General features: G+C 44.5%; 1 protein-coding gene across 1 annotated transcript; it reads left to right on the forward strand.

The window, feature by feature from the left end:
- Positions 1 to 4,174: 4,174 nt before the first annotated feature.
- On the forward strand, positions 4,175 to 23,576 carry zgc:63863 (uncharacterized protein LOC393372 homolog). Its single transcript, XM_042077247.1, has 8 exons — positions 4,175 to 4,442; positions 5,222 to 5,407; positions 5,577 to 5,657; positions 5,836 to 6,022; positions 6,290 to 6,391; positions 9,662 to 9,803; positions 11,749 to 11,933; positions 21,188 to 23,576. Exons 1-8 carry the CDS (start codon positions 4,346 to 4,348, stop codon positions 21,444 to 21,446), a joined length of 1,239 nt encoding a protein of 412 aa, XP_041933181.1. The 5' UTR covers positions 4,175 to 4,345; the 3' UTR covers positions 21,447 to 23,576.
- The last annotated feature ends 199 nt before the right edge of the window (positions 23,577 to 23,775 follow it).

Raw genomic sequence — 23,775 nt, forward strand, 5'->3', positions numbered from 1 at the left:
GATCAGGAAGTATTGTGAGCCATTAAGTTGTTTTTTAACTAACTGTATGTCAGCCCTGAATGTTATCAGGGGCATAAATATGAATTTTTCACTGTGTTACTTTAGGTGATACATGGGGCAACTTTTTGAGAAATGTTGCATGGGGCAACACTTTGAGAAATGCTGCAGGGCAACCACATAACAACTTCCATGTTTTCTGATTGGATGATTCTCAAGAAACTAATGACTTTCTCAAGAAACTTAAGGTTGATCTGAGAGGGAGTGTATTGTGTGTGTGTGAGTTACCTACACATTACTTATCTTCCACTGGATCTTCTTCCTGAATTCTGATCACAACAAGTCTGGGCAAATTACTAAGTCAGCACAAGTCAGAGGCTACATTCATTGTTTGGCACTTTTATAATATCATCACATCACCAAAAGTTTTGGTTTTACCAAAAAATACACACCTGTAAAGTATTTTGATACAAAATACGGAGCAATTTTCTTCAACCTAATAAAATACAAATTACAAAATACTATTTTGTATTTGATATATTTTAAATACATGTGTCATAAATACTACCCATCCCTGTGTAGCTTATAGTATATGTATGTGTAGCCTATGTGTAAGTAGGCCTTAGGGCTAAGCCTAGATATTTGTTTGTTTCCCAGATGCCACTAGGGTTGTAGTGGTATAGCTTACCAACATTTCTGTATACTGAATATCCACAGTAATCATACTGTGCACATTTTCTTCACGGAAGAGGAAACACTTATTATGTTCACCTATCTCAAGAACACCATCCCTCTGCAGATCAACATATGTGTTCCATTTATTAGGCTACTTTAATCCCTAACAAAAATGTGTGAACATTTCAATGTGATGATAAAATGTCATAATAATATAAAAATAATAAACTTTTTCTACACAACAAGATTGCCTGCAACTCTAGTGCCAGTAGCCTAAATGGTGTTTTACAAACGGAAGTTCGGGAGGAGCGTGACGAAATTTGCCACGCCTCCTTCTTCAATCAGTCAGGTTATTTATTTGCAGTCTACCTGCCGAAGTTGCAGCATCTGTGTTACTCCGCTCGCAACCCACCACCTCCCCTTACGCCTCCCGTCTTCCATGTTTAAAGGATAAGGGGGTGTATGGCGGAATCCTGCCCGACTCCGGCCTGCGCAGTCGACTCCGGCACGATTCCGCAAAGCCCTTCAGGACCATGGCCAGAGACCTCGCCAAACATGCTTTTCTATTATGCTTTTATGTTTTATGCTTTTATGTCTTTATGCAAATTCAGGAATGTGAACTAGTGAACTTACATTTAAAATGCTAATATCCTTGATTTTGAAAGTGAAAATGTTATCTGTTACCTTGTTATTACAAAGTGTCTCAATGTCTCTACAGCTGTAAAAGACCTGATGTTATCCGATCATTTTTGTGTGTTCTTTGATGTGTCTATGTCCCCACACACTCAGAACAGAGCTAAGGAGAATCATAAATGATCAGACAAGTGCTCTCTTTGAGCAAGCACTTTCACAGACGTCAAGTCAACTGTCAGATTTGGTAGAAAACTTATTTGATCACTTTAATGCAAAAATGGCAAACATTATGGATAACATTACTCCATTACAATTGAAGAAAGTTAAGGACACCATGGAAGCAAAATCCAGCAGTTAAACTCCTAAAAAGAGAGTGTAGGAAGACTGAAAGAAAATGGCGTAAATACAAACTTCAGATCCACTATGAAATCCAAAAAGAGATGCTCCGCACATATAACTGAAATATGCAAGAAAGCAAGACAGTCTGAAAGGTGAAAATGGGTATTTTGATTACTTTACGTCTGGTTTTCGGGCAAATCACAGCACTGAAACAGCTCTCATTAAAGTTTTCAATGACATACTGTACGCCTCAACACAGATTCAGGTAAAACATCAGTCCTAGTGCTACTGGACCGTAGTGCAGCAAATTGACACTGTTGAATATTTTACTACACAGACTAACACTGGGTTGGCTAAAATCATATCTACAAGAAAGGAGCTTCTTTGTTGCCATCGGAAACTGTACTATCGGAAACGTCCTTGACCTGTGGTGTTCCCCAGGGGTCGATCTTGGGGCCACTATTATTCAATCTCTATATGCTCCCACTTGGACAAATCATCCAAAATAATTTGATTTCATATCATAGCTAAGCAGCTCTGTCGCCAAACAACTATGGTCCCCAACAAATCAACACCTGGATGTCTCAAAATTTTCTTCAGGTGAACAAAGAAAAAACTGAAGTAATTATTTGGTAAAAAGGAGGAAATACTTAGGGTTGCCACTCTCCTTGACACAAAAGGTTTGAAAGCAAAGGATACTGTAAAAAATCTTGGTGTATTCATTTGACAGTGATCTAAATTTCAACAGCCACATGAAAGTGATAACTAAATCAGCTTTTTACCACCTCACAAATATTGCCAAATGTAGAAGGCTGATGTCAAAACATGATTTAGAAAAACTCATTCATTTATCTCCAGCAGGATTGATTACTGCAATGGACTCTTCACAGGCCTTCCTAAATAGATTATCAAACAGCTTCAGGTGATACAAAATGCAGCAGCTAGGATTCTCACAAAAACTAAAAGAACTGACCACATTACTCAAAGCTCAACCATGGCCTCCCTTTTGGGAAGTTGACCCATGCACTTCATGCACACAAGCATTCCTCACACATCCTCCAGCCGGACTTACTAGTACTTCACCCTTCTCTGGAGTCCCTTACACACAGGGGTCACCTTCAAGGGTCCTTCATACAGCTCACAGGTTAGGCCTTCATTGACCTCACTGCAAGCCATACCACTTGACACCAGCAAAGGAAGAGAGTAGTCACCCTTCCCCTTGACCCTTGACAGTCATCTCTGGAGCTTGACCACGTTGTTCGGCTTGTTGGTATAGCAGTCAGAGCACATGCTTAATCATAGTGACGGCACTCCATTACAAAAAGCAATACAGCTGCATCAGTACAGTTGCATCATTGCCAGCATTGCAAATAAAAAATATAATACTGTCTGTGTCTGTAAGGCACAAGGGTCATTTTTATGTCAGTTCAGATAAGGTTGTTGCTGCATCTCAGATTTAGTTTAAACCTTGTCAATGGTCCCAAAACCAAGGCCTGTAAAATATTTCTGTTCAAATCCTATGTCTTCATATTATTTTCAGCCTTTTAAATTACTTCAGTTTTGCCTGAAAAACACATGATCTAGGAAGCAATGTTATGGTATTGCAATCATGACTGAACCATTACAAGTTAGTATGGCATGCTAATTGATTTTCTACAAGGCCCTAGATTTGAATTAGAGGCTGCTTTGTGGATCCCAGTTACTTCCACAGGGATGCAGACAGTCCAACAACTGTGGAAAGAAAACAGGGTCTTAATGAGAGAAGTAGAATCTGTAGACTGTCCTAGTGTGTCACTCAGGCTCTTAGACGAAGACCACTGACCAGCAGATAGCAGAAAGGCATTATGCTAATGACATGGGAACTGGACGCTGAACTTGGTTCAATGTCCAGCGAGTAATGCAAAGCTCATCAGCTTGCAAGTACATTTGGTTCCTTGACCCTGCAGGGTTATACCTTTCAAATAAATCTGGTTGTCAGTAGGCTATGAGATGGCTTGGTAGATTTGGGCTATAGGCTAGGCCTAGGTAGGCTATGGTATTTCAGGTTTATTAGGCCTATTCAACTAGACAAAAAAGTTCAAACATTAATGAAAATGGAATGGATAAGGTTTATGTTTCAGATATTAGTTTCCACTATCAAAACTTTTTTTTTTTTAAACTTAAAATCCAACGTTTATTAACTACATGAAGGACATGAAGGCTAATATCACTTTTAGAATGTAGATCTGGTCTAGAAACTTTGTGTAAAAAATAGATAATTGTTGGCTTACATATTTTTTGTTGACAAATTTGATAAATGACTATGAGCTACTGAATGGCTATGAGTACTGAATTCTGAACTATTTGTGGCCCATATTGTAGGCCTGTGATGTTAATTTGTGCCTTCAAAATGTATCCCAGCTTACCAAGGTTAGGCCATAGAAGGTAAAAGAAAGGGTTAGGCCTACTGAAGCTGTAGACAGCAAAATTGACCAATCAGCTGACAGAGGACCGCCCTTGCGGCAAGCAAGTTTGGCTAACCCCTCTTGAATCAGGTGTTGGTTGCGTGACAGTGACATATGTTTGATGGGAATAACCAACCGGCTCAGCGATGTTGTTATGGCGATACATTTAAGCTTTATTGACATGACATTTTAATTCAAAGAAAACGAATTGGAATGAACTGGTTGTAAACGCTAATGCCATAAACAAACACGGGGAAATGAAAAAGGGAAAAAAGCACCAGCAAGTAAACTGTAATGGGAACAACAGACCGACTAGTAGTAGCACTACTAATCGAAACGAGAAGGGACATGGAGGTAAGTAAAAGCACAATTACAGTATGTGGTGAGATTATCATTTTTCTACATGTTAGCTGATAACTAAGTTATCTCTAAAGGTGGTCAGTTGTGAGAATGGAAATACGTGCAAACCAGTCAATTTCGAAAAAGAAAGTAGGTGGCTATCCTTTTTGAAAAGGCCTGTCTGTCTAGCTACGTGGACAGGGGCTAGGACTGTTGCAGGCAAACATTTCTTTTCTAATCGCAATTTAAGAACAGTGCAATCTCTTTCCTATACTAAGAGATTCTGACATTTAAAAAAATGAAATAAACAATTGAATGATCAAGGCTATTTCACTAGTTGCCGTTGCCAATGTATCAGGAAGTGTTCTCGGCTCGTGTCCAAATTGATTCGACCGGTTAAAATATAACTGTGAAATTGGAGTAGGAGCTCGTGCCAAATCGACGCGTGTAAATGATCAGTCGTAGGCATACACCGCTATAGCGAGAAGTTATCAACATGAAATGACACCACATACCTGGAGATTCTACTGTGCTTAGTAAGCCTAATGTATGATGAGGACACTCAAAGTCTGGCTAAGGTGTGATAGTATTATGAATTGCCGAATCAATGCTGCTGTTGTTAGTTCAAACCAGTTTTGCGGGGGATTTACTTAAAAGTATTTTAAGTCATGTACATTAGATTAGAACTACAGTAGGCCTATTACTATAATGCATTTCATTGCTGCAGTTTGTTGCATAATATTCCATAGATGCATGGTGGAAACTCTCAGACATTTCTCTTTTCCTCCACATAGAACATGTGTCATGGAAAAAGAAGAAGCTCCTTGACATACACCAAGCTCTCAACAGTGACCCAGTGGACATTGAAACCCTGCGAAAGGCGGCTGTGAGTGAGGGTGGTCTACTAACAGATGATATCAGGAGAAAAGTCTGGCCCAAACTACTCAATGTTAATGTGTACAACCTCCCAACAAAACCTGGTAAATTTTGAACGGCAAGATTGCAGATATTCCTTATTTGACATCAGTGCAAGAAGTCTATTAAAAATGTACCTTTAAAATGACAGCTGGCAATCCTATCCATTTGATTGATCAGTCTAGAACTCTGAGCCTCATTCTCTGTGTCTTTTGTTTGCTCTGATTGATTCAGGGAGAGATGTCAGGGAGAACCACAAGGACTACAACCAGGTCCTTCTGGATGTCAGGAGATCAATGCGTCGTTTTCCTAGAGGTAAGCCTGCTATTGATTATAGCTGCAGTCATCAACCAAGTCATGGTGATGTAGTCTCTACCACTCATTATGACAAATTCATAATACTGGATCCTGACTTAACTTTATGGATGTTCAAGCTGTACATTGCTGTCTACTAAACTTACAATAACAAAAGCTTTTTGTTTTGGTTCTCCAGGAATGCGGGTTGCTGAGAGAGAGGTGTTGCAGGAACAGCTGATTGACATCATCCTGGACGTTCTGAGGAAGAACCCTCAGCTGCACTATTACCAGGGCTACCACGACATAGTGGTCACCTTCCTGCTGGTGGTGGGGGAGAGAATGGCCATAGCCCTGGTGGAGACTCTCTCAAATCACCACCTCAGGTGGGCTGATAGATATTTATCTAGCAAACACCTGTTAATAGAGTAAATTAACAGCTCTGTTGTCATTTCATGATTAATATGTTATGTGCTTTGGGAGCAGAGTATGATTTTTATTCTGGCAGAATTGTTCTGAATTCAAAATTCTAGTTGATCAAGGGTTGTCAGCAAGAAGTAGTATTGTTGTTAATGCTGAAAGCTCAATTAGTGCAATCCTGCGTCATTTTAGGGGTAGATTTGTATTTTTATTTGTACCTGTATTATCAACAGGGATTTTATGGACCCTACAATGGACAGTACGAAGCACATCCTGAATTACTTGATGCCAATTCTGGAGCAGGTGGACCGAGAGCTACATGACTTTATGTTACAGTAAGACCTCCTTTCTATATTCTCTATTATGTTATGTTACTAATGGAGATGGTCTGGGGTATTGTGACCTTGCAGGAAGGCACAATAGTGGTGGTATGGGGTGAAATTCTAAGCTAAAGTGTTATCCTGACCTTGAGTACGCAGGGTTGTTTGTCCTTTCTTGATAAATTAAAGTCAGCTTCTGTTCCTGAAACTAACTTAAATACACAGTGGGTTACATTTGGTCGAATTGAGGATTGATTTGGAGTCAATATGTCAATATGGTGTTGCTGGGGATTACCGTAATTCAGTTTGGACGTAATGTGACCACCTCAGTGTGCCCTTCCAATGTCTGCTGCCTGTTTTAGAACAAGATAATTCCATTGCTTGTTGATTTTAGTAAGTCTTTTTTCCTTTTGACATCTGGAACTTTCCCACTGCTGTTTGAGAGCCCTACAATAATGAAAGATTTACTGATCTGCTACAGTACGTGCACCTTTTAAAGAAAGAGACTCCGGGTGTACTTTTTTGTGCAACTGATTTGCAATGCATCATGGTTAAAAAAAATTATCATCACAAGCTCTGCAGCGCCCTCAATCCTAGCCTGAAGCGCTCGCTGATTGATAGTGTTTCATCAAAGCAGTTTATTACGAGCCGAAATAAAGCCAGTCTCTGGAGGCTGCAAAACTAGTCGTGCTTCAGCAGCTCCTCATAACACCACAAAGGGGGTGTTCTCTATCTCACAGCCCCTTAAATCACACACACACACACACAGGGTTGGAATTGATACTTTGCCCACGATAACGATAGCATCATATCACAACATCGGAAACATTGTGTAAAGTGCATAAAGTTTTAGCTCCGAGCCTCTTAAAAACATTTTTTTTAAATAGACAAAAAATATACCTCTGTCAAGAAATAAACACATTAAAATGCATATTTCAGTGTTTATACACACATGAATGAAGTAGTGAATCAAAGTTAAAGTTAAAATAAAAGATGAGTGTACTGCAATTAGAATACAAATTGTACAATTTAATATTTTGGTGAAGATAATGATGGAAGCAGAGCGCATCGATAATGTATCGCAAAAGAAGTCATATAAAATATTGCCGTATCAATATTATGACACACACACACACACACACACACACACACACACACACACACACAATTGAAGGTGATCAGGATGGGCTCATTTAGCTACTTGCTGAGATTTGTCTGGTGTGTCTGTCGTGTTTGCTTTTTGCATGAAGAGAAGAGAACCACCTGAGGGGGGCAGCAGAGAGCGCGCAGCACTGTGTGAGCCTGAATGCCACTGTGTGGAGTAAGAGGAGGCGAGATTGCCTTCTCATTCAAACTCAAACAACAGAGTAGAATAAACAATACACTGGTGGTACATATTGCATATAGAAACCGTTATTTTATGCCAGAATAATCATAGACTTCGTATGTAAGAACTGTTGACTGTTGGTATCTATGTTTATGGTGCAAGGCAACACTTGGGTGGGCCACACAAACATAGCACAGACTAAGTAAGAGGAGGGAAGAATAAGATGTTCTGATTTCTTGTTTCTTTTAGGAGCTATAAGTGCAAATCTGAAAGAAATGGATGCTGACACATTCGCAGCATTGACAGGAGCATATGATCATGTGCGATCTAATTGGGGAGCTGTCTCGAGACGGCCGCCCTTGTTTCAAAGCGACTGTCGGCAAGCTGATGTCGTTTTGCATATTCCTGCGCCGCTGCTTACATTCTGACACTCCCGAACGCACACTCCTGTGATTGTCACCAGTCGTCTGTCTCCGCGGCGCCTTTATGTTGACGCCGGATATTACATTTGTCATACCTGTGTGTGTTTTAACTTCGTTAAGAAGCTCTTTATTTCTCATCATCCACTTGATGGACAGGGAAGCAGGTGTGTGATTTAGAGAGAAAAAGAAAAGAGTGGAAATGAAAAAGGAAGAGTCTTGTCTCTTCCGCTAAGGTATGTGAAAATGTTTGGACCCACAACGGCCCGCTAAGGTATGTGAAAATGTTTGGACCCACAACGGCCCGCAAAGGAATGGATGCACCATTTGGTACCTCATTTATAATTCATTCTGTGTTTTCTGTTTTTTCAGTGTTACTGTTTTGTGTGTGTGTGTGTGTGTGTGTGTGTGTGTGTGTGTGTGTGTGTGTGTGTGTGCGTGCTGGTTGAGCACACAAACCTGTACTATGAGTCAGCTGGAGAGAGTGAGGCTGTTGCGTGCCACTGGCTCAGTCCCAGCTGTAAAAGCGAGTTATTTTTAATGGTAGCTCATCTAAAATGTAAAGAATAAGAGGCTCCTGATAAATATTAGATATGCACGTCTTGGGAGGCCCCCGTCTAGCCTAAGCTCTCACTCGGGCCCCACAGGTCTAATGGTGTTGCTCGCTTCAGGTACTGTTGCTCTTTCTTACTTTGATGCCACTTTCCCCCCGAAAATCCAGGAAGAGGAAGTGAGTTCTAATGCAGTCCTCTTCCTCCACGCCGAGCCACTCGAGCATTTCATGTGTGGAAGCGTGCTGGCACGGGGGGCCACACCAGAGCCCCGTCCAGGCATCAGTCTAAATTTTCGCCACAATCTTCAGCGGGAGGTATTTTTAGTCACACAAACCTGCCTGATGGGATTGTGAGATGTGTGTATGTGTTTTTTTTTTTTTTTTCCCCTGTTTTTGAAAGGGTCTTAAAAGGGACAGGTTGCAGCTTTGTGTTGTGGGGATAAGCAGTCAGAGCTGCTTAGTTCTGTCGCCCAGAGGATGCTTTGAGGTGTAGTTCCTGCAGATTCCTTTGAGTCCCTTTTCGGGGTTTTTTTCTCTCTCGCTCTCCTTTTTTTCTCAGCTGACTCCACAAATGATCTCTCAAAAGGCCATTTTCAGTTCCTAAAATAGAGCAATGTTACTGTGGTCGGGGGGAAAAAAAGGCCACTGAAGTGAACCATGCTTAATGTTTGGCCTTGAGGAGAGGTCTCTCGGGCGCGCTTTATAATTACATCATCAGTGACATCATACTCATTCAGGGCGACGTGCAGAATTTATTTATCATGCACGACGCTTGTTTATTTATTTGCTTCTCTCTTGCCTCAAGTCGCGTGGAAAAGTGGGTTAAGTATTGCATGTTGTACCAATGAAATTCTCTAACCATTCTTCTAATTCTGCGTGTCTGTTTTTTGGTGTGTCTGTCTGTGTCTGTGTGTGTGTGTGTGTGTGTGTGTGTGTGTGTGTGTGTGTCTGTGTGTCTGTCTGTCTGTCTGTCTGTGGGGCTCCAGGGCTGAAGTTGGCACCATCTTCGCTCTCAGCTGGCTCATCACCTGGTACGGCCACGTCCTTTCCGACTTCCGGCAAGTTCTTCGGCTCTATGACTTCTTCCTGGCCTCCCACCCTCTGATGGCCATCTACTTTGCAGCCGTGGTAAGCCTCCCTCGTTTCTTGACCACCCAATATCCTCCTCTTCTTTCTTCTGTTCTTCATCATCTTTCTCTTCCTAGTCTCTTTTCCCCTCTTCATCGCAAAAGCACTGATTATGTCTGGCTACACTAAATGCTCTGGAAATGTTATGTGTGTGTGTGTGTGTGCATGCACGGGTGTGTATCTGAGGATTAAAAGAATTCTAGCCACACACTTCAGATGCAAGGCCAGCCAGGCTCATGGAAAGTTCATTTTCGTTTTTTTCTTTCTTATTTTTATTTTATTTTATATTACTAGAGCTTCATTGCACATTCATTTCAGTCTGTCAGAGCATCTTCAGTCGCTTTGTTTGTGTGTGTGTGTGTGTGTGTGTGTGTGTGTGTGTGTCGGAGTGACCTGGTTTTGCTAATTTGCAGTGGTGAATCACGGCTGTGTGTCTGCCATGACGCAGCCACCCTACCAGTCTCTGTAAACAATGGAGGGGGAGTAATTTTCTCCCATTAGTTAACAGGCGGTGACTGACAGTGATTATGATTGTGTGCCTCTGAGTCGCAGCCCGATTGGCAGTCCACTGGCTAAATAATCTCTCAAACCACACATTTCAGATTTACATTGACATTTGGCAAGCCAAGGGAAATGCTGCCCTTCATTGGAGAGTCTTTTAATGGATGTTCTTTAGAATAAAAAAAAAAAGTTGCTGCCTTGTCAACACAAACATACATACATACACACACACACATAGCGGGGGTGGGGGGTTGTTATTATGTCCCCGTAGAAGATTTGTGTGAATGTTTGTTTGTTTGTTTGTGTGTGTGTGTGTGTGTGTGTGTGTGTACACTTTATTTTTCTGATGCAGGAATCCAGGGCACTTTGTTGTAGCTAGACCAGTTAATTAAACAAGTCTAATGAACTCACCAGAGGTTTGTGTGGAGAACTGGCGGTGTTTGTGCTAGATTACTTTAAATGGCCCCCTTTCTTCTCTCTCCATAAACCTATCCCCCCTGCTCGATACGCTGCGCAAACCAAAGGGGGCCAGGGCCGTTTGAAGTCGGGATAACAAAGCAGCCAGGAAATGTAGTTCATCCTGCCTCTTAGGTTGCTAAAGCAGGGGGCCTTAACTCCTTCAGGAAGACTTGGCCCGCAACCAAAGGGAGCCTCTTCACTAGGAGTGTGTCTGTCTCTGATTTTCACCTGAGGCCGGCAGGAGTTTTGGAGGGAAGGGGGAGGTTTATTTGTGTTTGCTTGTTTATTTATTTATTTATTTATTTATTTATTTATTTGTGTGTGTGCTTGTTCATTTATTTTTTTGTGTATCCGAGGCTCAGTCTGATCTTGCGCTCAAGTTTTAAGGTCAGTCACTGGAGTGAATAATTTAAGCCGGAGTCATGTACGGCGCCCACGCACACATCGCTGTGAGTGTGTGTGTGCGTGTGCGTGCGTGCGTGCGTGCGTGCGCGTGCGTGTGTGTGTGTGTGTGTGTGTGTGTGTGTGAGCGTCGCCAGGCACCCTGGGAGTTGAACCCGCTGAGTGTCCTCTGTGTGCTCTAGGGTGTGCCCTGCTGTGCCCTGCTGTGCCCTTGGTGTTGCTGTGGTGCCGTGCTGCTCTGCGAGGTGGTCTCCAGTATAATGGTGGTCTTCAGTAAACCGTTAGGTGGTTTGGTTTTTCAGGCAGACGTCACGCTGGTGAAAGAGCTTGCATCTCCCTCTAGCCCTTCTAACACTCTGCCCATTACCATGCGCCTCCAATCTCTGGTCGCCTTTTTGACAGATTGATAAGCATTAGTACTTTTGTACTAGGGTGTGCTTTTCCTCTCAACAGGTCTTCTGACTCACTGTAAATGTAATGCTGGCCCTCAATTTATGGCTTTGGATAAAAGCATCTGCCAAATCAATAGTGATTAATATATATGTCTGCCTGTCTGTCTGCCTGCCTGTCTGTCTGGCTTTAGATTGTGCTGCATCGGGAGAAAGAGGTGAAGAACAGTGAGTGTGATATGGCCATGGTCCACCACCTGCTCTCCAACATTCCCCAGAACCTGCCCTATGAGGAGCTCATTGACCACGCACAGAGCCTCTTCGCACGCTACCCCCCCTCCCAGCTGGCCAAGAGAGCTGCCCTGCAGTCCCGCAAGAGGTAAGCGACGGCACCCAACCCAAACAGACACACACACACACACACACACACACTTCACCTACAGTACAATGCCTTGATGCTCCATGCTGTGCCATAGAGCTCAGTCTAGCCAGTGTTGAGTTTCCACCTGTAAGCTCAGTCTTTAAAGCTGCTGTTGGTTCTGGCAAAAGGTTGTTGATATTCAAACTTCTCAGCCAATCAAATGACAGCCTTCTTTCTGTACTCCTGAAGCCGTGTGGTGATTGGATAGAATTGCTTTTGGCTCGGTCTAAGCCACTATCTTCACTTTGCCATTTGCAGAGCGTTGAGTGTAGCTATAAACTCGTTTTAAGTGAACACTCAGTGAACTGTGAGGGGACAGGCAAAAAGGGCCGCAAGGTACTTCTTAATTCTCAATAGATAGTCTAATCTAGAGCATTTCACTTCAACCCAAGTATATGTAGTTGGTTCTCTGACTTTTTCTTGTTGTCGGTACGGTCATTTTTCTTGCCGGGCCCTGGAGATACACCTTGACTGGGATCGCTAAGATGAACTGTCTCACTACTCACTCTGTGCTGCAAGAAAAAGTGTTTTTCCAGACAAATGTCCCAGTGTATCAACTTGGGTGCACTTCAAACTCAACTTGTCATCCATCTAGGTGAGATGCGTCACCTTCCCCTCACGTCCAGCAGATGGGGCTGTTGAGTGTGAAATCTCCCTGCCCACCCCACACACAACCTCTACCCCCCCCATCCCCCAGTCTCCAGCTCCCATATCCTCTTCCCAGTCTATTGGGGGGGGGGGGGGGTATTAGAGGGGAAATGGAGGGGGGCTATTGTGAAGTGACGGGCATTAAATCTCCGGTTGTCCACACTCTGGCCTATTGTATCTAAATGCTGGCTGTCAGGCTGGAGATTGAGTTTGTAGATGGTTCTTCCATGGTGCAGGTAGGAGCTGGACTTTTATGATGTTATCACCAGCAGCAGGAGGTAATGAATACCTTTTACCATCCGCTTGTGCTTGGACAGGTGATATTTGTTTCCTCCATTCAAGTCTCTCTCTCTCTCTCTCTCTCTCTCTCTCTCTCTCTCTCTCTCTCTCTCTCTCTCTCTCTCTCTCTTTCATACTCTCTCTCTCTCTTCTCTATCTCGCTGTCTCACTCACTCTCACACTCTCTCTCTCTCTCTCTCTCTCCACGGCTTGCGATGTAAAGGAGTGAAGAAAAATTCCAGCCATCTGTGTGTGGTTAGCCTAGCATCAGGCTCTGTGCAAAATCCTGGAGCGGAAGATGTTCTCATTCTCTTTCTTTGATTCTTTTCTTCTTTCTTTCTCCCTTTATTGTGTGTGCATATCATCCATATTTAAAGAAAGAGAGGCGCCAATCTTTTTTGGGCCCATATCCAATAAATAAACCTGGTCTCTGGATAATTATGTCTGCCTGGTCTTTGCATAGTCCCAGCCCCCCGCTTCAGCCTCCACCCCCCCTCCATTCTCCTTGAGCATCTGTGGCCCTTCCTCGGGGGGAGAAGGACCGGGGACTGATGGAGTGGTGTGTGTGTCTGTGTGTGTGTGTGAGTGAGAGAGAGGGACCTCGCTCCATTGTTCTTTTCGGGGTTGGCGGTGAAGCGGGCATGCTCTGGAGCGTACACACACTCACCCCTGACCCTCGCCCGCCATTGTCCCAGCTGACCCTGGCATGTGTCGTAATGAGGGGAATGAAGTGGAGCCACCACACACACACACACACACACACACACACACACACACACACACACACACACACACACACACACACACACACACGTGAACAGCTTTGACCCCCAAATGTTCTTCACTCACATTGCCTCCCCCACCACCACCCCACCTCAGTCATGCTAAGGGCTTTGTTCCTGAATTACGCTCAATGTCAAACGCCTTCTCCTTCTTTCCATGTTTTTCTTTTTTTTTCTGTGGGGTTGGGTGGGGGGTGGGGGGGGGGGGCGGTGTTCAAGCGCTTTTTTTTTTGTTGTTGCTGCTGACGGGCTGATTTCTCCAGCTCAGCCATTTTGGCTCGGCTCGTGTGAGCGCGCCAGCCTGTTGCAAGCCTTTTCAGCTGCCGCCGGTACAGCAGTATACAAGATGCATCAGGGGATTAAAAAAACACCACCAGAATCACACACCTTTGGAGTGAGAAAAGGGAAGAAAGCCTTCCCCCCCCTCTTTTTTTCTCGCATGCTGCAGCAGCCCCCACCTGTATAGTGTGTGTGTGTGTGCAGGCTGGTGCAGAGGATGACTGTGATAACACCTTTTCTTAAAACTCAAGTGTGTGTGGAATGTGGAGGGTGAGTTTAAGGTGGGGGCACACTTCCTGTGCACTGAGCACGCTCAAAGCATGAGACTCTGGCACGCGCACACACAGAAACGGAGCGTGTAGCAGCACTTCAGTACAGCATGCTGGCATTTCCTTGAGAACACTTCCAAAAAGCTTCCACTCCCATTTCTTTTAGAAGGAAGCCAAAGGAGATCGTCTCCCCCACAACAGTGCTGGTGTTTTTGGCTTCAGGACAAATGCTGTATCGCCTGAAGGTCATTACCTTTGTCAATGCTTCTGGTGTGTGTGTGTGTGTGTGTGTGGTGTGTGTTTGTGTGTAAGCTTCTGCTGCTTGTGCTGCTTGTTTGTGTGTGTGTAAGCTTTTGGTGCTTGAAATAGATGGATAGGCAGATTTGTTGAATACTGAGCCTTATTGACTCCCACATTTCCATAGATCCGGGGCTGTGTTACACAGACCCAGACACAGGCGTCCGACCTGCTGCAGCTCTCACGCAGGAAGCAATGAAGTCATTAAGGGGATGTAAAATGGCCCTCTCTCTTTTCTCTCAATCCATCTTTCACTCTCTCTCTCTCTCTCTCTCTCTCTCTCTCTCTCTCTCTCTCTCTCTCTCTCTCTCTCTCTCTCTCTTTCTCGTGGAGGAGTCCGAGGATGCTGACTCAGCGAGGGCTGAGAGGCTCTCTTCTGAGATGCACCCGACAGACGGTCCTCCGAGACATCAGAGAGAGAGGGAGAGAGGGAGGATAAGATGGAGGAGGAGAAGGAGGTAGACAGAGAAGGGTGGAGGGACAGAGACCAACAGTAAGAGAGAGATACGGGGGAGTTACGGGAAAGGAGAAATAGGGATGAAGGGAATAGGGATGGAGGGAATGGAGAAATAGGGATGGAGGGAATGGAAGGAATAGAAAGAGAGACTCCGAGAGAGAGGAGTGAAAAGACGGCAAGAAAAATGGGGGGGGGTGTGAAGAGAGAAGCAGACAGGGAAAGAGAGAGAGAGGGAGTGAGGGGGAGAGAAAGAAATGGAAAGAAAGAGAGAGAAGCAGAATCCCATGAGCCAGACGAGTAAACAGGTAGAGAGGATTCATGTTTGCACCTGTTACCACAACGGGCAGAAAGTCAACATGGTGCTGTTCTGATTTTCTTTTTTTCTCTGTCTTTCTTTTCTTCCTTTTTATTCCTCCTCCTCTCCCGCCACTAGAAATGTCAAGTGTGTCTCTGCCACCACTTGACATGCAAATCTAATGTGTGTGTGTGTGTGTGTGTGTATGTGGGTAAGCCTCAGGGGCCTGAGTTGAACTCTATGCAAACAGACTGTAGGCTGCAAAATGGTCTGTGCTCCCTTTCTGTCTCTTTTTTGGAGTGTCTGCATGTGTGCATGCACATCACCGTGTGTGTGTGTGTGTGTAATGTCTGTGTGTGTGTAATGTCTGTGTGTGTGTGTGTGTGTAATGTCTGTGTGTGTGTGAGAGAGAGAGAGTTGCAGGATTAAATGTGTGTGTGCTTGACCAGTTCATGCGCGTAAAGGGTACTGTATGAGGAAGACCTGTATACTCTATGGCCTACATCCAGGGGGGTGTGGCTGTTGGAGATGCTCCATGCCTGACCAGCTCCTCATTGGCTCGCAGTGGTGGAACTGATGATGCTGTAGAATGTGCAGTCAATGCAGAGAGAGGGAGAAGACCGCAGCAGGGTCGGCTAGTCCAGCCAGTGCATCCCAGGGCCAAGCCCCCCATCCCCACCCCCCCACCCCCAAACACACACACACACACACACACACACACACACACACACACGCGCATGCATGAGTGAGCAGAGCTGGCCAGGGGGGACTTGACGGAGCTGCCAGGGCAATAGTTGGCACTTGTGGGTCAAAGGGACATCAGGACCACACAAATACAGCTGAATCATATGCCCACAAGACAGACACACACACACACACACACATATAAGCATGATGGCATACAGACACCCACATATGCATACACTTATATTGACACCAACAAGATATATGCGTTCAGACACACACACACACACACACACACACACACGTATCAACAAATCAAAACATTTCAGTGCATGGTTCACAGCATGGTTACAGACAAATGGGACACACAAACACATAGCATTATAGACACACACCCACACACACACAACATACACACACACACACACACATGCTCACAGAGAGAGAGAGAGAAAGCTCTGTGAACTGACAGCACAAAAGCCCAGACTCTCCCAGTCCCTGTGCGTGCCAGAGGAGCAGTTACAAAACCCTGCTGTCTGTTTTCAACAGTTCTCTGACCTGTTTCACAAGGCCCTGGCCTACAGTAGAGCGTGACGCAACCTTCCTCAGAGCCTCCGAGTGTCTGTGTGTGTGTATGTGTGTGTGTGTGTTTATGTATGTGTGCGTGCGTGCGTGTTTTTTTGTGTTCATTTTTTGTATATTTTATTTACTCAGGCGAGTGACGCGGATTAACCTGGAGGGGGGACAGCAGCGCATCAGCACTTTCCAAAATGATGCGTCATCCTGTAACAGAGAAGCGCAGGGGGGAGGGAGGGAGAGAGGGAGAGGGAGAGAGAGAGAGAGAGAGAATAAGAGGGAGCGAGAGGGAGGGATGGATGGAGTGGATGCAGGAGACTTATGTCTTCCGGCACCAGTCTGTCTGCCCACCCTCACAGACATCAAAGGGAGACTCACTATGGGTAAAGCCTGTGCAGGGCGCAGCATTAGAGGCGGGCAGGGAAGCTCCAAAGGACAAGGGAAAGTTCTGGAAAGGTTACCCTGCGTTCCTCCTCCTCCTCCTCCTCCTCCTCCGCACTCCTGACAGAAGCGGTGGAGGTGTGTTTATGGCTGTCACTCGTCACCAACACCCCCGCCACACACACACACACACACACACACACACACACACAAATATATATTCTCTCCCTCTCTCATATACACACTCACTCATACACACACTCTCTCCCTCACTCACATACACATTCACATACACACACACACACTCACAACACTCTAAAGCCCCTGGCTCTTATGCTCTTCTCTGAGCGACAGAAGCGGCGGGGGGTCCTTGCGGCTCCTAGGCGGCCATGTCGTCGTCTTCATCACCGCGGCAACATCATCAGCATCAGCGTCAGCAGGCAGCTTCATCATCAGCGGGAGGAGAGAAGAGGGGCCCGGCCTCTTGGGTGCTAAGCTGTTAAAGTGAAAGTTTAAAAGTTAATTGCTCTGCCGCTACCTGTCAGCTATTTTCAGCTTTGGAGCATTAGCCGCCGCTCGCCTAATGAGAACGGGAGAGGGCGAAGCAAGTGTCTCGTTTTCACCAAGAAAGGAATGAAGTCTTAAAGACATTGAGCCCCCGAAGCAAGAGCTAGCGGAACAATCTAGAGAAAACTTTTTTTTATTTCTTTCTCTCTCTCCCTCCCTCTCTCTCACACTCCCTCTTCAGCTCCATCTTCCATCGAGAGCTGTTTTTTTTGTGTGTGTGTGTGTGTGTGTGTGTGTGTGTGTGTATACATGTGTGACGGAGAGCATGTGTGTGTGTGTATGGGATGCAATTCATAATCGGCGAGGAAAATGTTTTTGCATTTTATGTAGCGCGATGTTTACTATTCTTCCAGAGGGACGATAATGAAATGGAAGTGAATATTTTATGATTTTTTAATTATGTTTTTCTCCAAACTGTTGAAAGAAACGTGGGGCCTGCCGTCCGCTGGCGGGGGCAATGGGCTGGTGGGCTCGGCGCTAATTGGGAGGGAGAGAGCCTGGGAAGGAGGAAGGAGTGTGCTGGAGGAGGGTGATGTGTCCACTGGGGCCGTAGAGGCCAAGCCCCCCCCCCCCCCCCCCCACTGCCCTCACGATGGACACTCAACACTCACCATAATATCTCTCTCAATTTTCTCTCATTCTTTCTCTGTCTTCCTTTCTTTCTCCTCTCTTGCTCTCTGTCTCCTTTCTCTCTTTTTTTCTCCTTGTCTTCCTTTATCTCGCTCTCTCTCTCTCTCAATTCTCTCATTATTTCTCTTTGTCTTCCTTTCTCTCCCTCTTGCTCTGTCTCTCCTTTCTCTCTTTTTTTTCTCCTTGTCGTCCTCTCTCTCTCTCTCTCTCTCTCTCTTTCTCATGCTGGCTCCCTCTCTCCTCTAGCTCTACATGGTTCATGTGCTCAATGGGCTTTGTACAGGGATTTCTCTTTCCTTCACTGCTTCCTTCCCATCCTTTCTTTTTTCCTTTCCTTCCCTTTGCGTCTGATTCTCTCTCTCTCTCTCTCTGAGAGATTACCTGCCCTTTCAACTTGGCCCTGTTCTTTAACCAGTTACATCATCCCGCTATCTTACGGAAGATGCTGAATTTGGGCTGTGACTCACTGCCTATCTACTCATACTAATGGAGAGATCTGCATCACTATCTCTCTCGTTCCTCCCGTCTCTCTTTTTCTCTTTCTCTTTCTTGCTCTCCCTCTCTCATTCCCTTTATCTCTGATTCTGTGGCTCATGTCTGCTCAAAACCACACTGCATAGTTCACATTGTCATTTCTGTCTTTTTCCCACATTCTCTTACTCCCTTTGTCTACTTACATGTAACTTGTATATTTTCTCGCTCTCTCTCTCCATAATAATACTAATAAAAAAAAAACACAAACAAACATTGCAAACATTGTTACACTTCATCAATACACTGTAAATTATGTAAGTAGGCTATATATGTGTGTGTGCGCGCGCGCGTGCGTACATCCACACTTGTGAGAAGGAATGTAGGTTTTTGCAGTATGTCGATGCATTTATAGGCGGGGGTCAATCCTCTTTCTGTCACAGTTGTAGTGTGCAGCTAGTATTGCACAATCTTCCTCTTCTTCCCTCCTCCTTCCATCTTCCTCTCTCTCTCCCTCTCTCTCCCTCTCTCTCCCTCTCTCTCTCTCTCCATTTCACACTACTTCCATAGCATGTGTGTGACGACTACGTTGCCAGACTGTTGCAGTGTTACTGCTATGCTGCTGCTGCTACTGCCAGCCCTGTCTGAAGTTGCCTTTGATAATGGCCAAGAGTTAGGTATCATACATCGCTGATGAGTGGTCCGAAATGTGAAAGGTTGACCAGTTGTACCACTTCTGAGAGGAAGAGAGAGTTCTGTAGAAAACCCCTGTCCTTCACCTATTGCTCATAGTGACATCATATACATAATTTATAATATACATATACATTATATACATAATTCTCCTATGACTACATGTATCTTACAGATGTAACATGCAAATGCTATTTTTTCTCTGTGATGTATAGCCCAGTCCTTGAAACCTCAGTAAAAGGTGTCAGTTGTGTAATGTTGCTGGTATGATGTCAATATGGCTATTTACAGATCTATCTATTTTGGTAGAGAAGTGCTTACCTCACGAATCCAAATGAGGCTCCACAGCAAAACTCCAGATGACTTGCCAGTGCAATGAGGCTGGAGAGACACACCTGGCATGTCTCCCACAAGCAGTTAAAATGAAATGAAAATCAAAGTTCCATAGCTGTAACACACGCGCGCACTCTTAAAGGAGAATTCCGGTGTGATATTGACCTAAAGTGTATTGAAACATGATACCGAGTGTGAACGTATGTCTCATAGCCCATCTCGGCTTGTCCCCTGCACTCCAAAATCTGGCGCTAGTTAGCCGATGCTACCAACAGCTTTTTCAATGGTGGTGCTTCGGCATCGGGCTAGCCATGCAAATAAATCACTGTTTTACACCATTTACGAGGCTCAATGTATCTCCACACTTCATTGGTAGACTTCCGAGGGCCCTGACATTTAAAACGAGACATTAAGAACTTTGAAAAAGCACTGGTAGTTTACTTACAAGACGATTTATACGCACAGTATCTTCACGAAGTTTAGTGTTTGCAGCCATCTTGAATTTAGTCACGATAAGTCGAGCGACGAGTAAGAATGAACAGGTATGATAAGGGATCACATTCCAAAAATAATTCAGTGGAAATGCATGGATTCCAGTTGCTGCTACTGGAAGAATTTGCCAGATTTTGGAGTGCAGGGGACAAGCCGAGATGGGCTATGAGACATAAGTTCACACTCGGTATCATGTTTCAATACACTTTAGGTCAATATCACACCGGAATTCTCCTTTAAAATGAATGTGTAGACCCTATCTGGACATAGAGATGTGGGTTACACTTTACTTGAAGGTATCTACATACATATACTGTACGTTTATGACTGACACTGTCATAAACATTATAAACAAGTGATAAATGTTTGACATACAGTAACGCTTCTGTCACTCGCTTCTGTCAAGTGTCATTCGGTTTTTGTCATGACAAGTTAGGGTTAGTGTTATGGTTATAACAGTGTCATGTCACTCTTATGTAGATACCTTCAAGAAAAGTGTTACCGAGATGTGTTAAAAACAACGCAAGTTGTGTTGATTTCAACATAACATGCTGTGTACACTCTTGAAACGAATAACAAAAGCAATGTGTTGGAAACAACACAAATGTTGTTGTCCCTATCTGGACATAGAGATATGTGTTAAAAACAACATTGTGTTGTTTTCAACACATTTGTTTTAAGAGTGCACAATGCAAGTGGTGTACATAATTTAAAGGATTGAAACACTAAACACTTATCAAGGATACAACAGTTGTTGTTTTTGTGAGTAGCAGGAGTATGATTCTTTTAGGCAGTTTTAGATTAATTGAGTACCTCTTTAGCGCTGAATGGGTACTCAGAAAAAGCCTCAAACTCATGCCTTCCCCTGTGACTGCATCAATCAAATGAAGTGACTTTTAAATTCAGTATAGGTGAACCACAATATGTTTATGAAGCCATGGTGTGAAATGTGAACATACCAACTATTAACTCCATTCATACTTAAGGTAGCCAGTGGCAACTGCATGTCCTTCACTGGCATACCTTCCTCCGCCCCTGACCCTGTATAATTACCCCCTCCTGTTCTCTACCTCCTCCAGCATCGCCATCAGCACCTTCCAGGACTTCCAACTGACCACCCTCCAGCAGCGGCCCGACTCCGTCCTGCGCCGCCAGCGCCTGACCAACGGTCAACTGGCCCTGACTGACGACACTGCCGCGGCAGCGACACCCACCTCCGCCAACCAGCTGGTCAAGATGGCCGTATGGGGCATCTCGGCCACCCTTGGGGCCGCGGCGTTGGCGGTAGCCCAGACGGCCCTCGAATGGGGCCCCGACCTCCTCCTCCAGCTCTTCTAGAGAAACAAATACAAAAAAAACTAATACAAAAAAAACACTACAATCCCCAGAACCAATCCCCTGATTTGGTGTGCCAAACCTTGAGTACTAGTCCTCTGCAACGTCCTGCCATAAGTGACCTCTGGGTAATTTCCCCATAACTCAAACACTGACTCATTTATTCTGAAGCGGTTTTTAAAGCCTAGATTTCCACCCCCTCTCATTTGTATCAGGAGTGAAGGGTCTGAAGAGGAGTCAGCATTTTGTCTTAGAGGGCTAAACTGCCCGAGAAGCTGATTCATGCACATTCATAGCTCTGTGCAGTGTGAATGATTGAAATAGGTATAATTGTTCTCTCTATCCTTCAGCTTTTACACCTTCAGTCAAGAGAGAGAGGGACAAAAAAACACACATTTAATGAAAAAAAGTAGTCAGGTTGCTGCCTTGCAAGAGCACCTTGTATATGTGTGTGTTGTAGCAAAAGAAAAGAACTGTAATGAATACTAAATAACTTTTTAGGAGAGGAAAATCCATTTTTGGCCTTTGATGACCATGATGCACCATTATTGCCATCTATGTGTTTTACATGTTCAGTCCTTGCTCACTTGGACAACTTAGGAAAGCCTCATGCTTCTGTGAAGTTTTTCACTAGAATGTCTTACATGCTAAGAAGATAAAGAAGAAAAAAAAAAGAACCGTCCAGAACTCCTCAGACGAGTCGACTGAATGACCCTCCGCAGGCGAGGTCTCCCCACACAGCGAACAGGGTCTAATCCGAGCGCAGGCGTCAGGCAGGATAATTGAACGAGGCCCGACCACCGTCTGATCCAGTGCCTTGAGTGCGATTGCAGATGAGCAGCTGTTAGTCGAACCACACTGTGCCAATGTGTAATTCGCTGCGTAATCACCACTGCCAGTAGAATAAAAAACACCAAACACACACACACACACACACACACACACACACACACACTCGCTTACACACTCCCACCTCCCCCAACTCGGTTCTCTCCTCTTAGCTTTTCCTTTTTACCTCGAGCTATGTCAGGAAAGCGCAGGCCATCTTAATTTAATGTGAAATTAATTTGCGCCTAAGGCTGTTGGCAGGATTTTGGGCCAAACACCAAAGATGGGTTTTTTATCGGCTGACAAATTAAGACATCGAGAGCTTTTCAAAATAGGAATAGGGCTACACAGCATGTATCAGGGCTGTTTGTACAAGACTTTAATTGCATTTTTAACGTACAATTGCGCCATCTCTAATTGTCTATATGATTAGAATAAATAAGACAGTAATATAAACATGTCAAGATGGTTTCCCTGTAAAATATAGTGCCATTTATTTGAAGGGGATGCCTAAATAGATTATTTTTAGAAGCCTTTCACATTTTTAAACCCTGTAGAAATACTGTATCTTGTGAAGAACACATCAGCATGCAGCTTAGGGTTGTACCCAGCTCAACTTAATCATTTATGATGGGAAAACAGGCGACCATGGAGAAGGACTCTCTGTGAAATGATACTGAACGGTAATTATGAGAGGCTGTTGGCCTTTCAAACACATGGCTGGCAGAGGACTCTGGTTTGGAGACGGGCTCGACAGATAGGATCCTGGCTCTTTGGCCAAGCTGACGAGTGAAGGTCTCGCTGGCACCTGCGACGGATGTAGCTCCAGTTGGAACCGTTTAGCGCGGAAAAGCGCTGCTCTTTTGATCAGTGTCTCCTCACTCTCTCCTCGTACGGGGCTTTGAGGCTGATCGGCTGTCCAACTGTTTACCTCCGAGGCCGCTGTCTGAAGGCAATTGTGCGAGCAACTGTCGCCCCCCCCCCCCCCCCCCCCTCCCCTTTTTTTGAAAAGCTCAAGCACTTTTTCTGCCGAGGAGAACTTCAACTTTTAATGGATCCCTGGCAGAAGCTACGTTTGCCGGGGAAAAAGGCTTTGCAAAGTAACAGGTTGAAATGTCACCACCTGCTCCACTTCGAAAACATGAACGATGCTTGCGCTACCTCTCCCTTTCGCCTGATGCCTTTGCTTCACATCAAAGGCGAAGACGAAATCATGGCTGCTTTTTGGGTTAAAACATAGTGTCAGTACTCAGTCCTTGTAACTGCACTCATTATGGTGTACAGTAAAGTTTGGCGTTGCCATACGATGCTGTTTTAAACGTGTTATTTATTTTATTTATAGTTTATTGCAATAGGATTCAGCCTTGAAGCAGCCTATGCCTAATCTGGGTACCCAGAAGCTCGCATCATGCTGAACGAACGCCAGATGCCTTGTAGAATGCCAGCACTTGAGTGAGGTCTCAGAGAATGTCAGTTGCACACATCAATTTTTTAGAATGAAATG

This window comes from Alosa sapidissima, chromosome 21 (assembly GCF_018492685.1).
Source record: "Alosa sapidissima isolate fAloSap1 chromosome 21, fAloSap1.pri, whole genome shotgun sequence".
NCBI classification, from domain to species: domain Eukaryota; kingdom Metazoa; phylum Chordata; class Actinopteri; order Clupeiformes; family Clupeidae; genus Alosa; species Alosa sapidissima.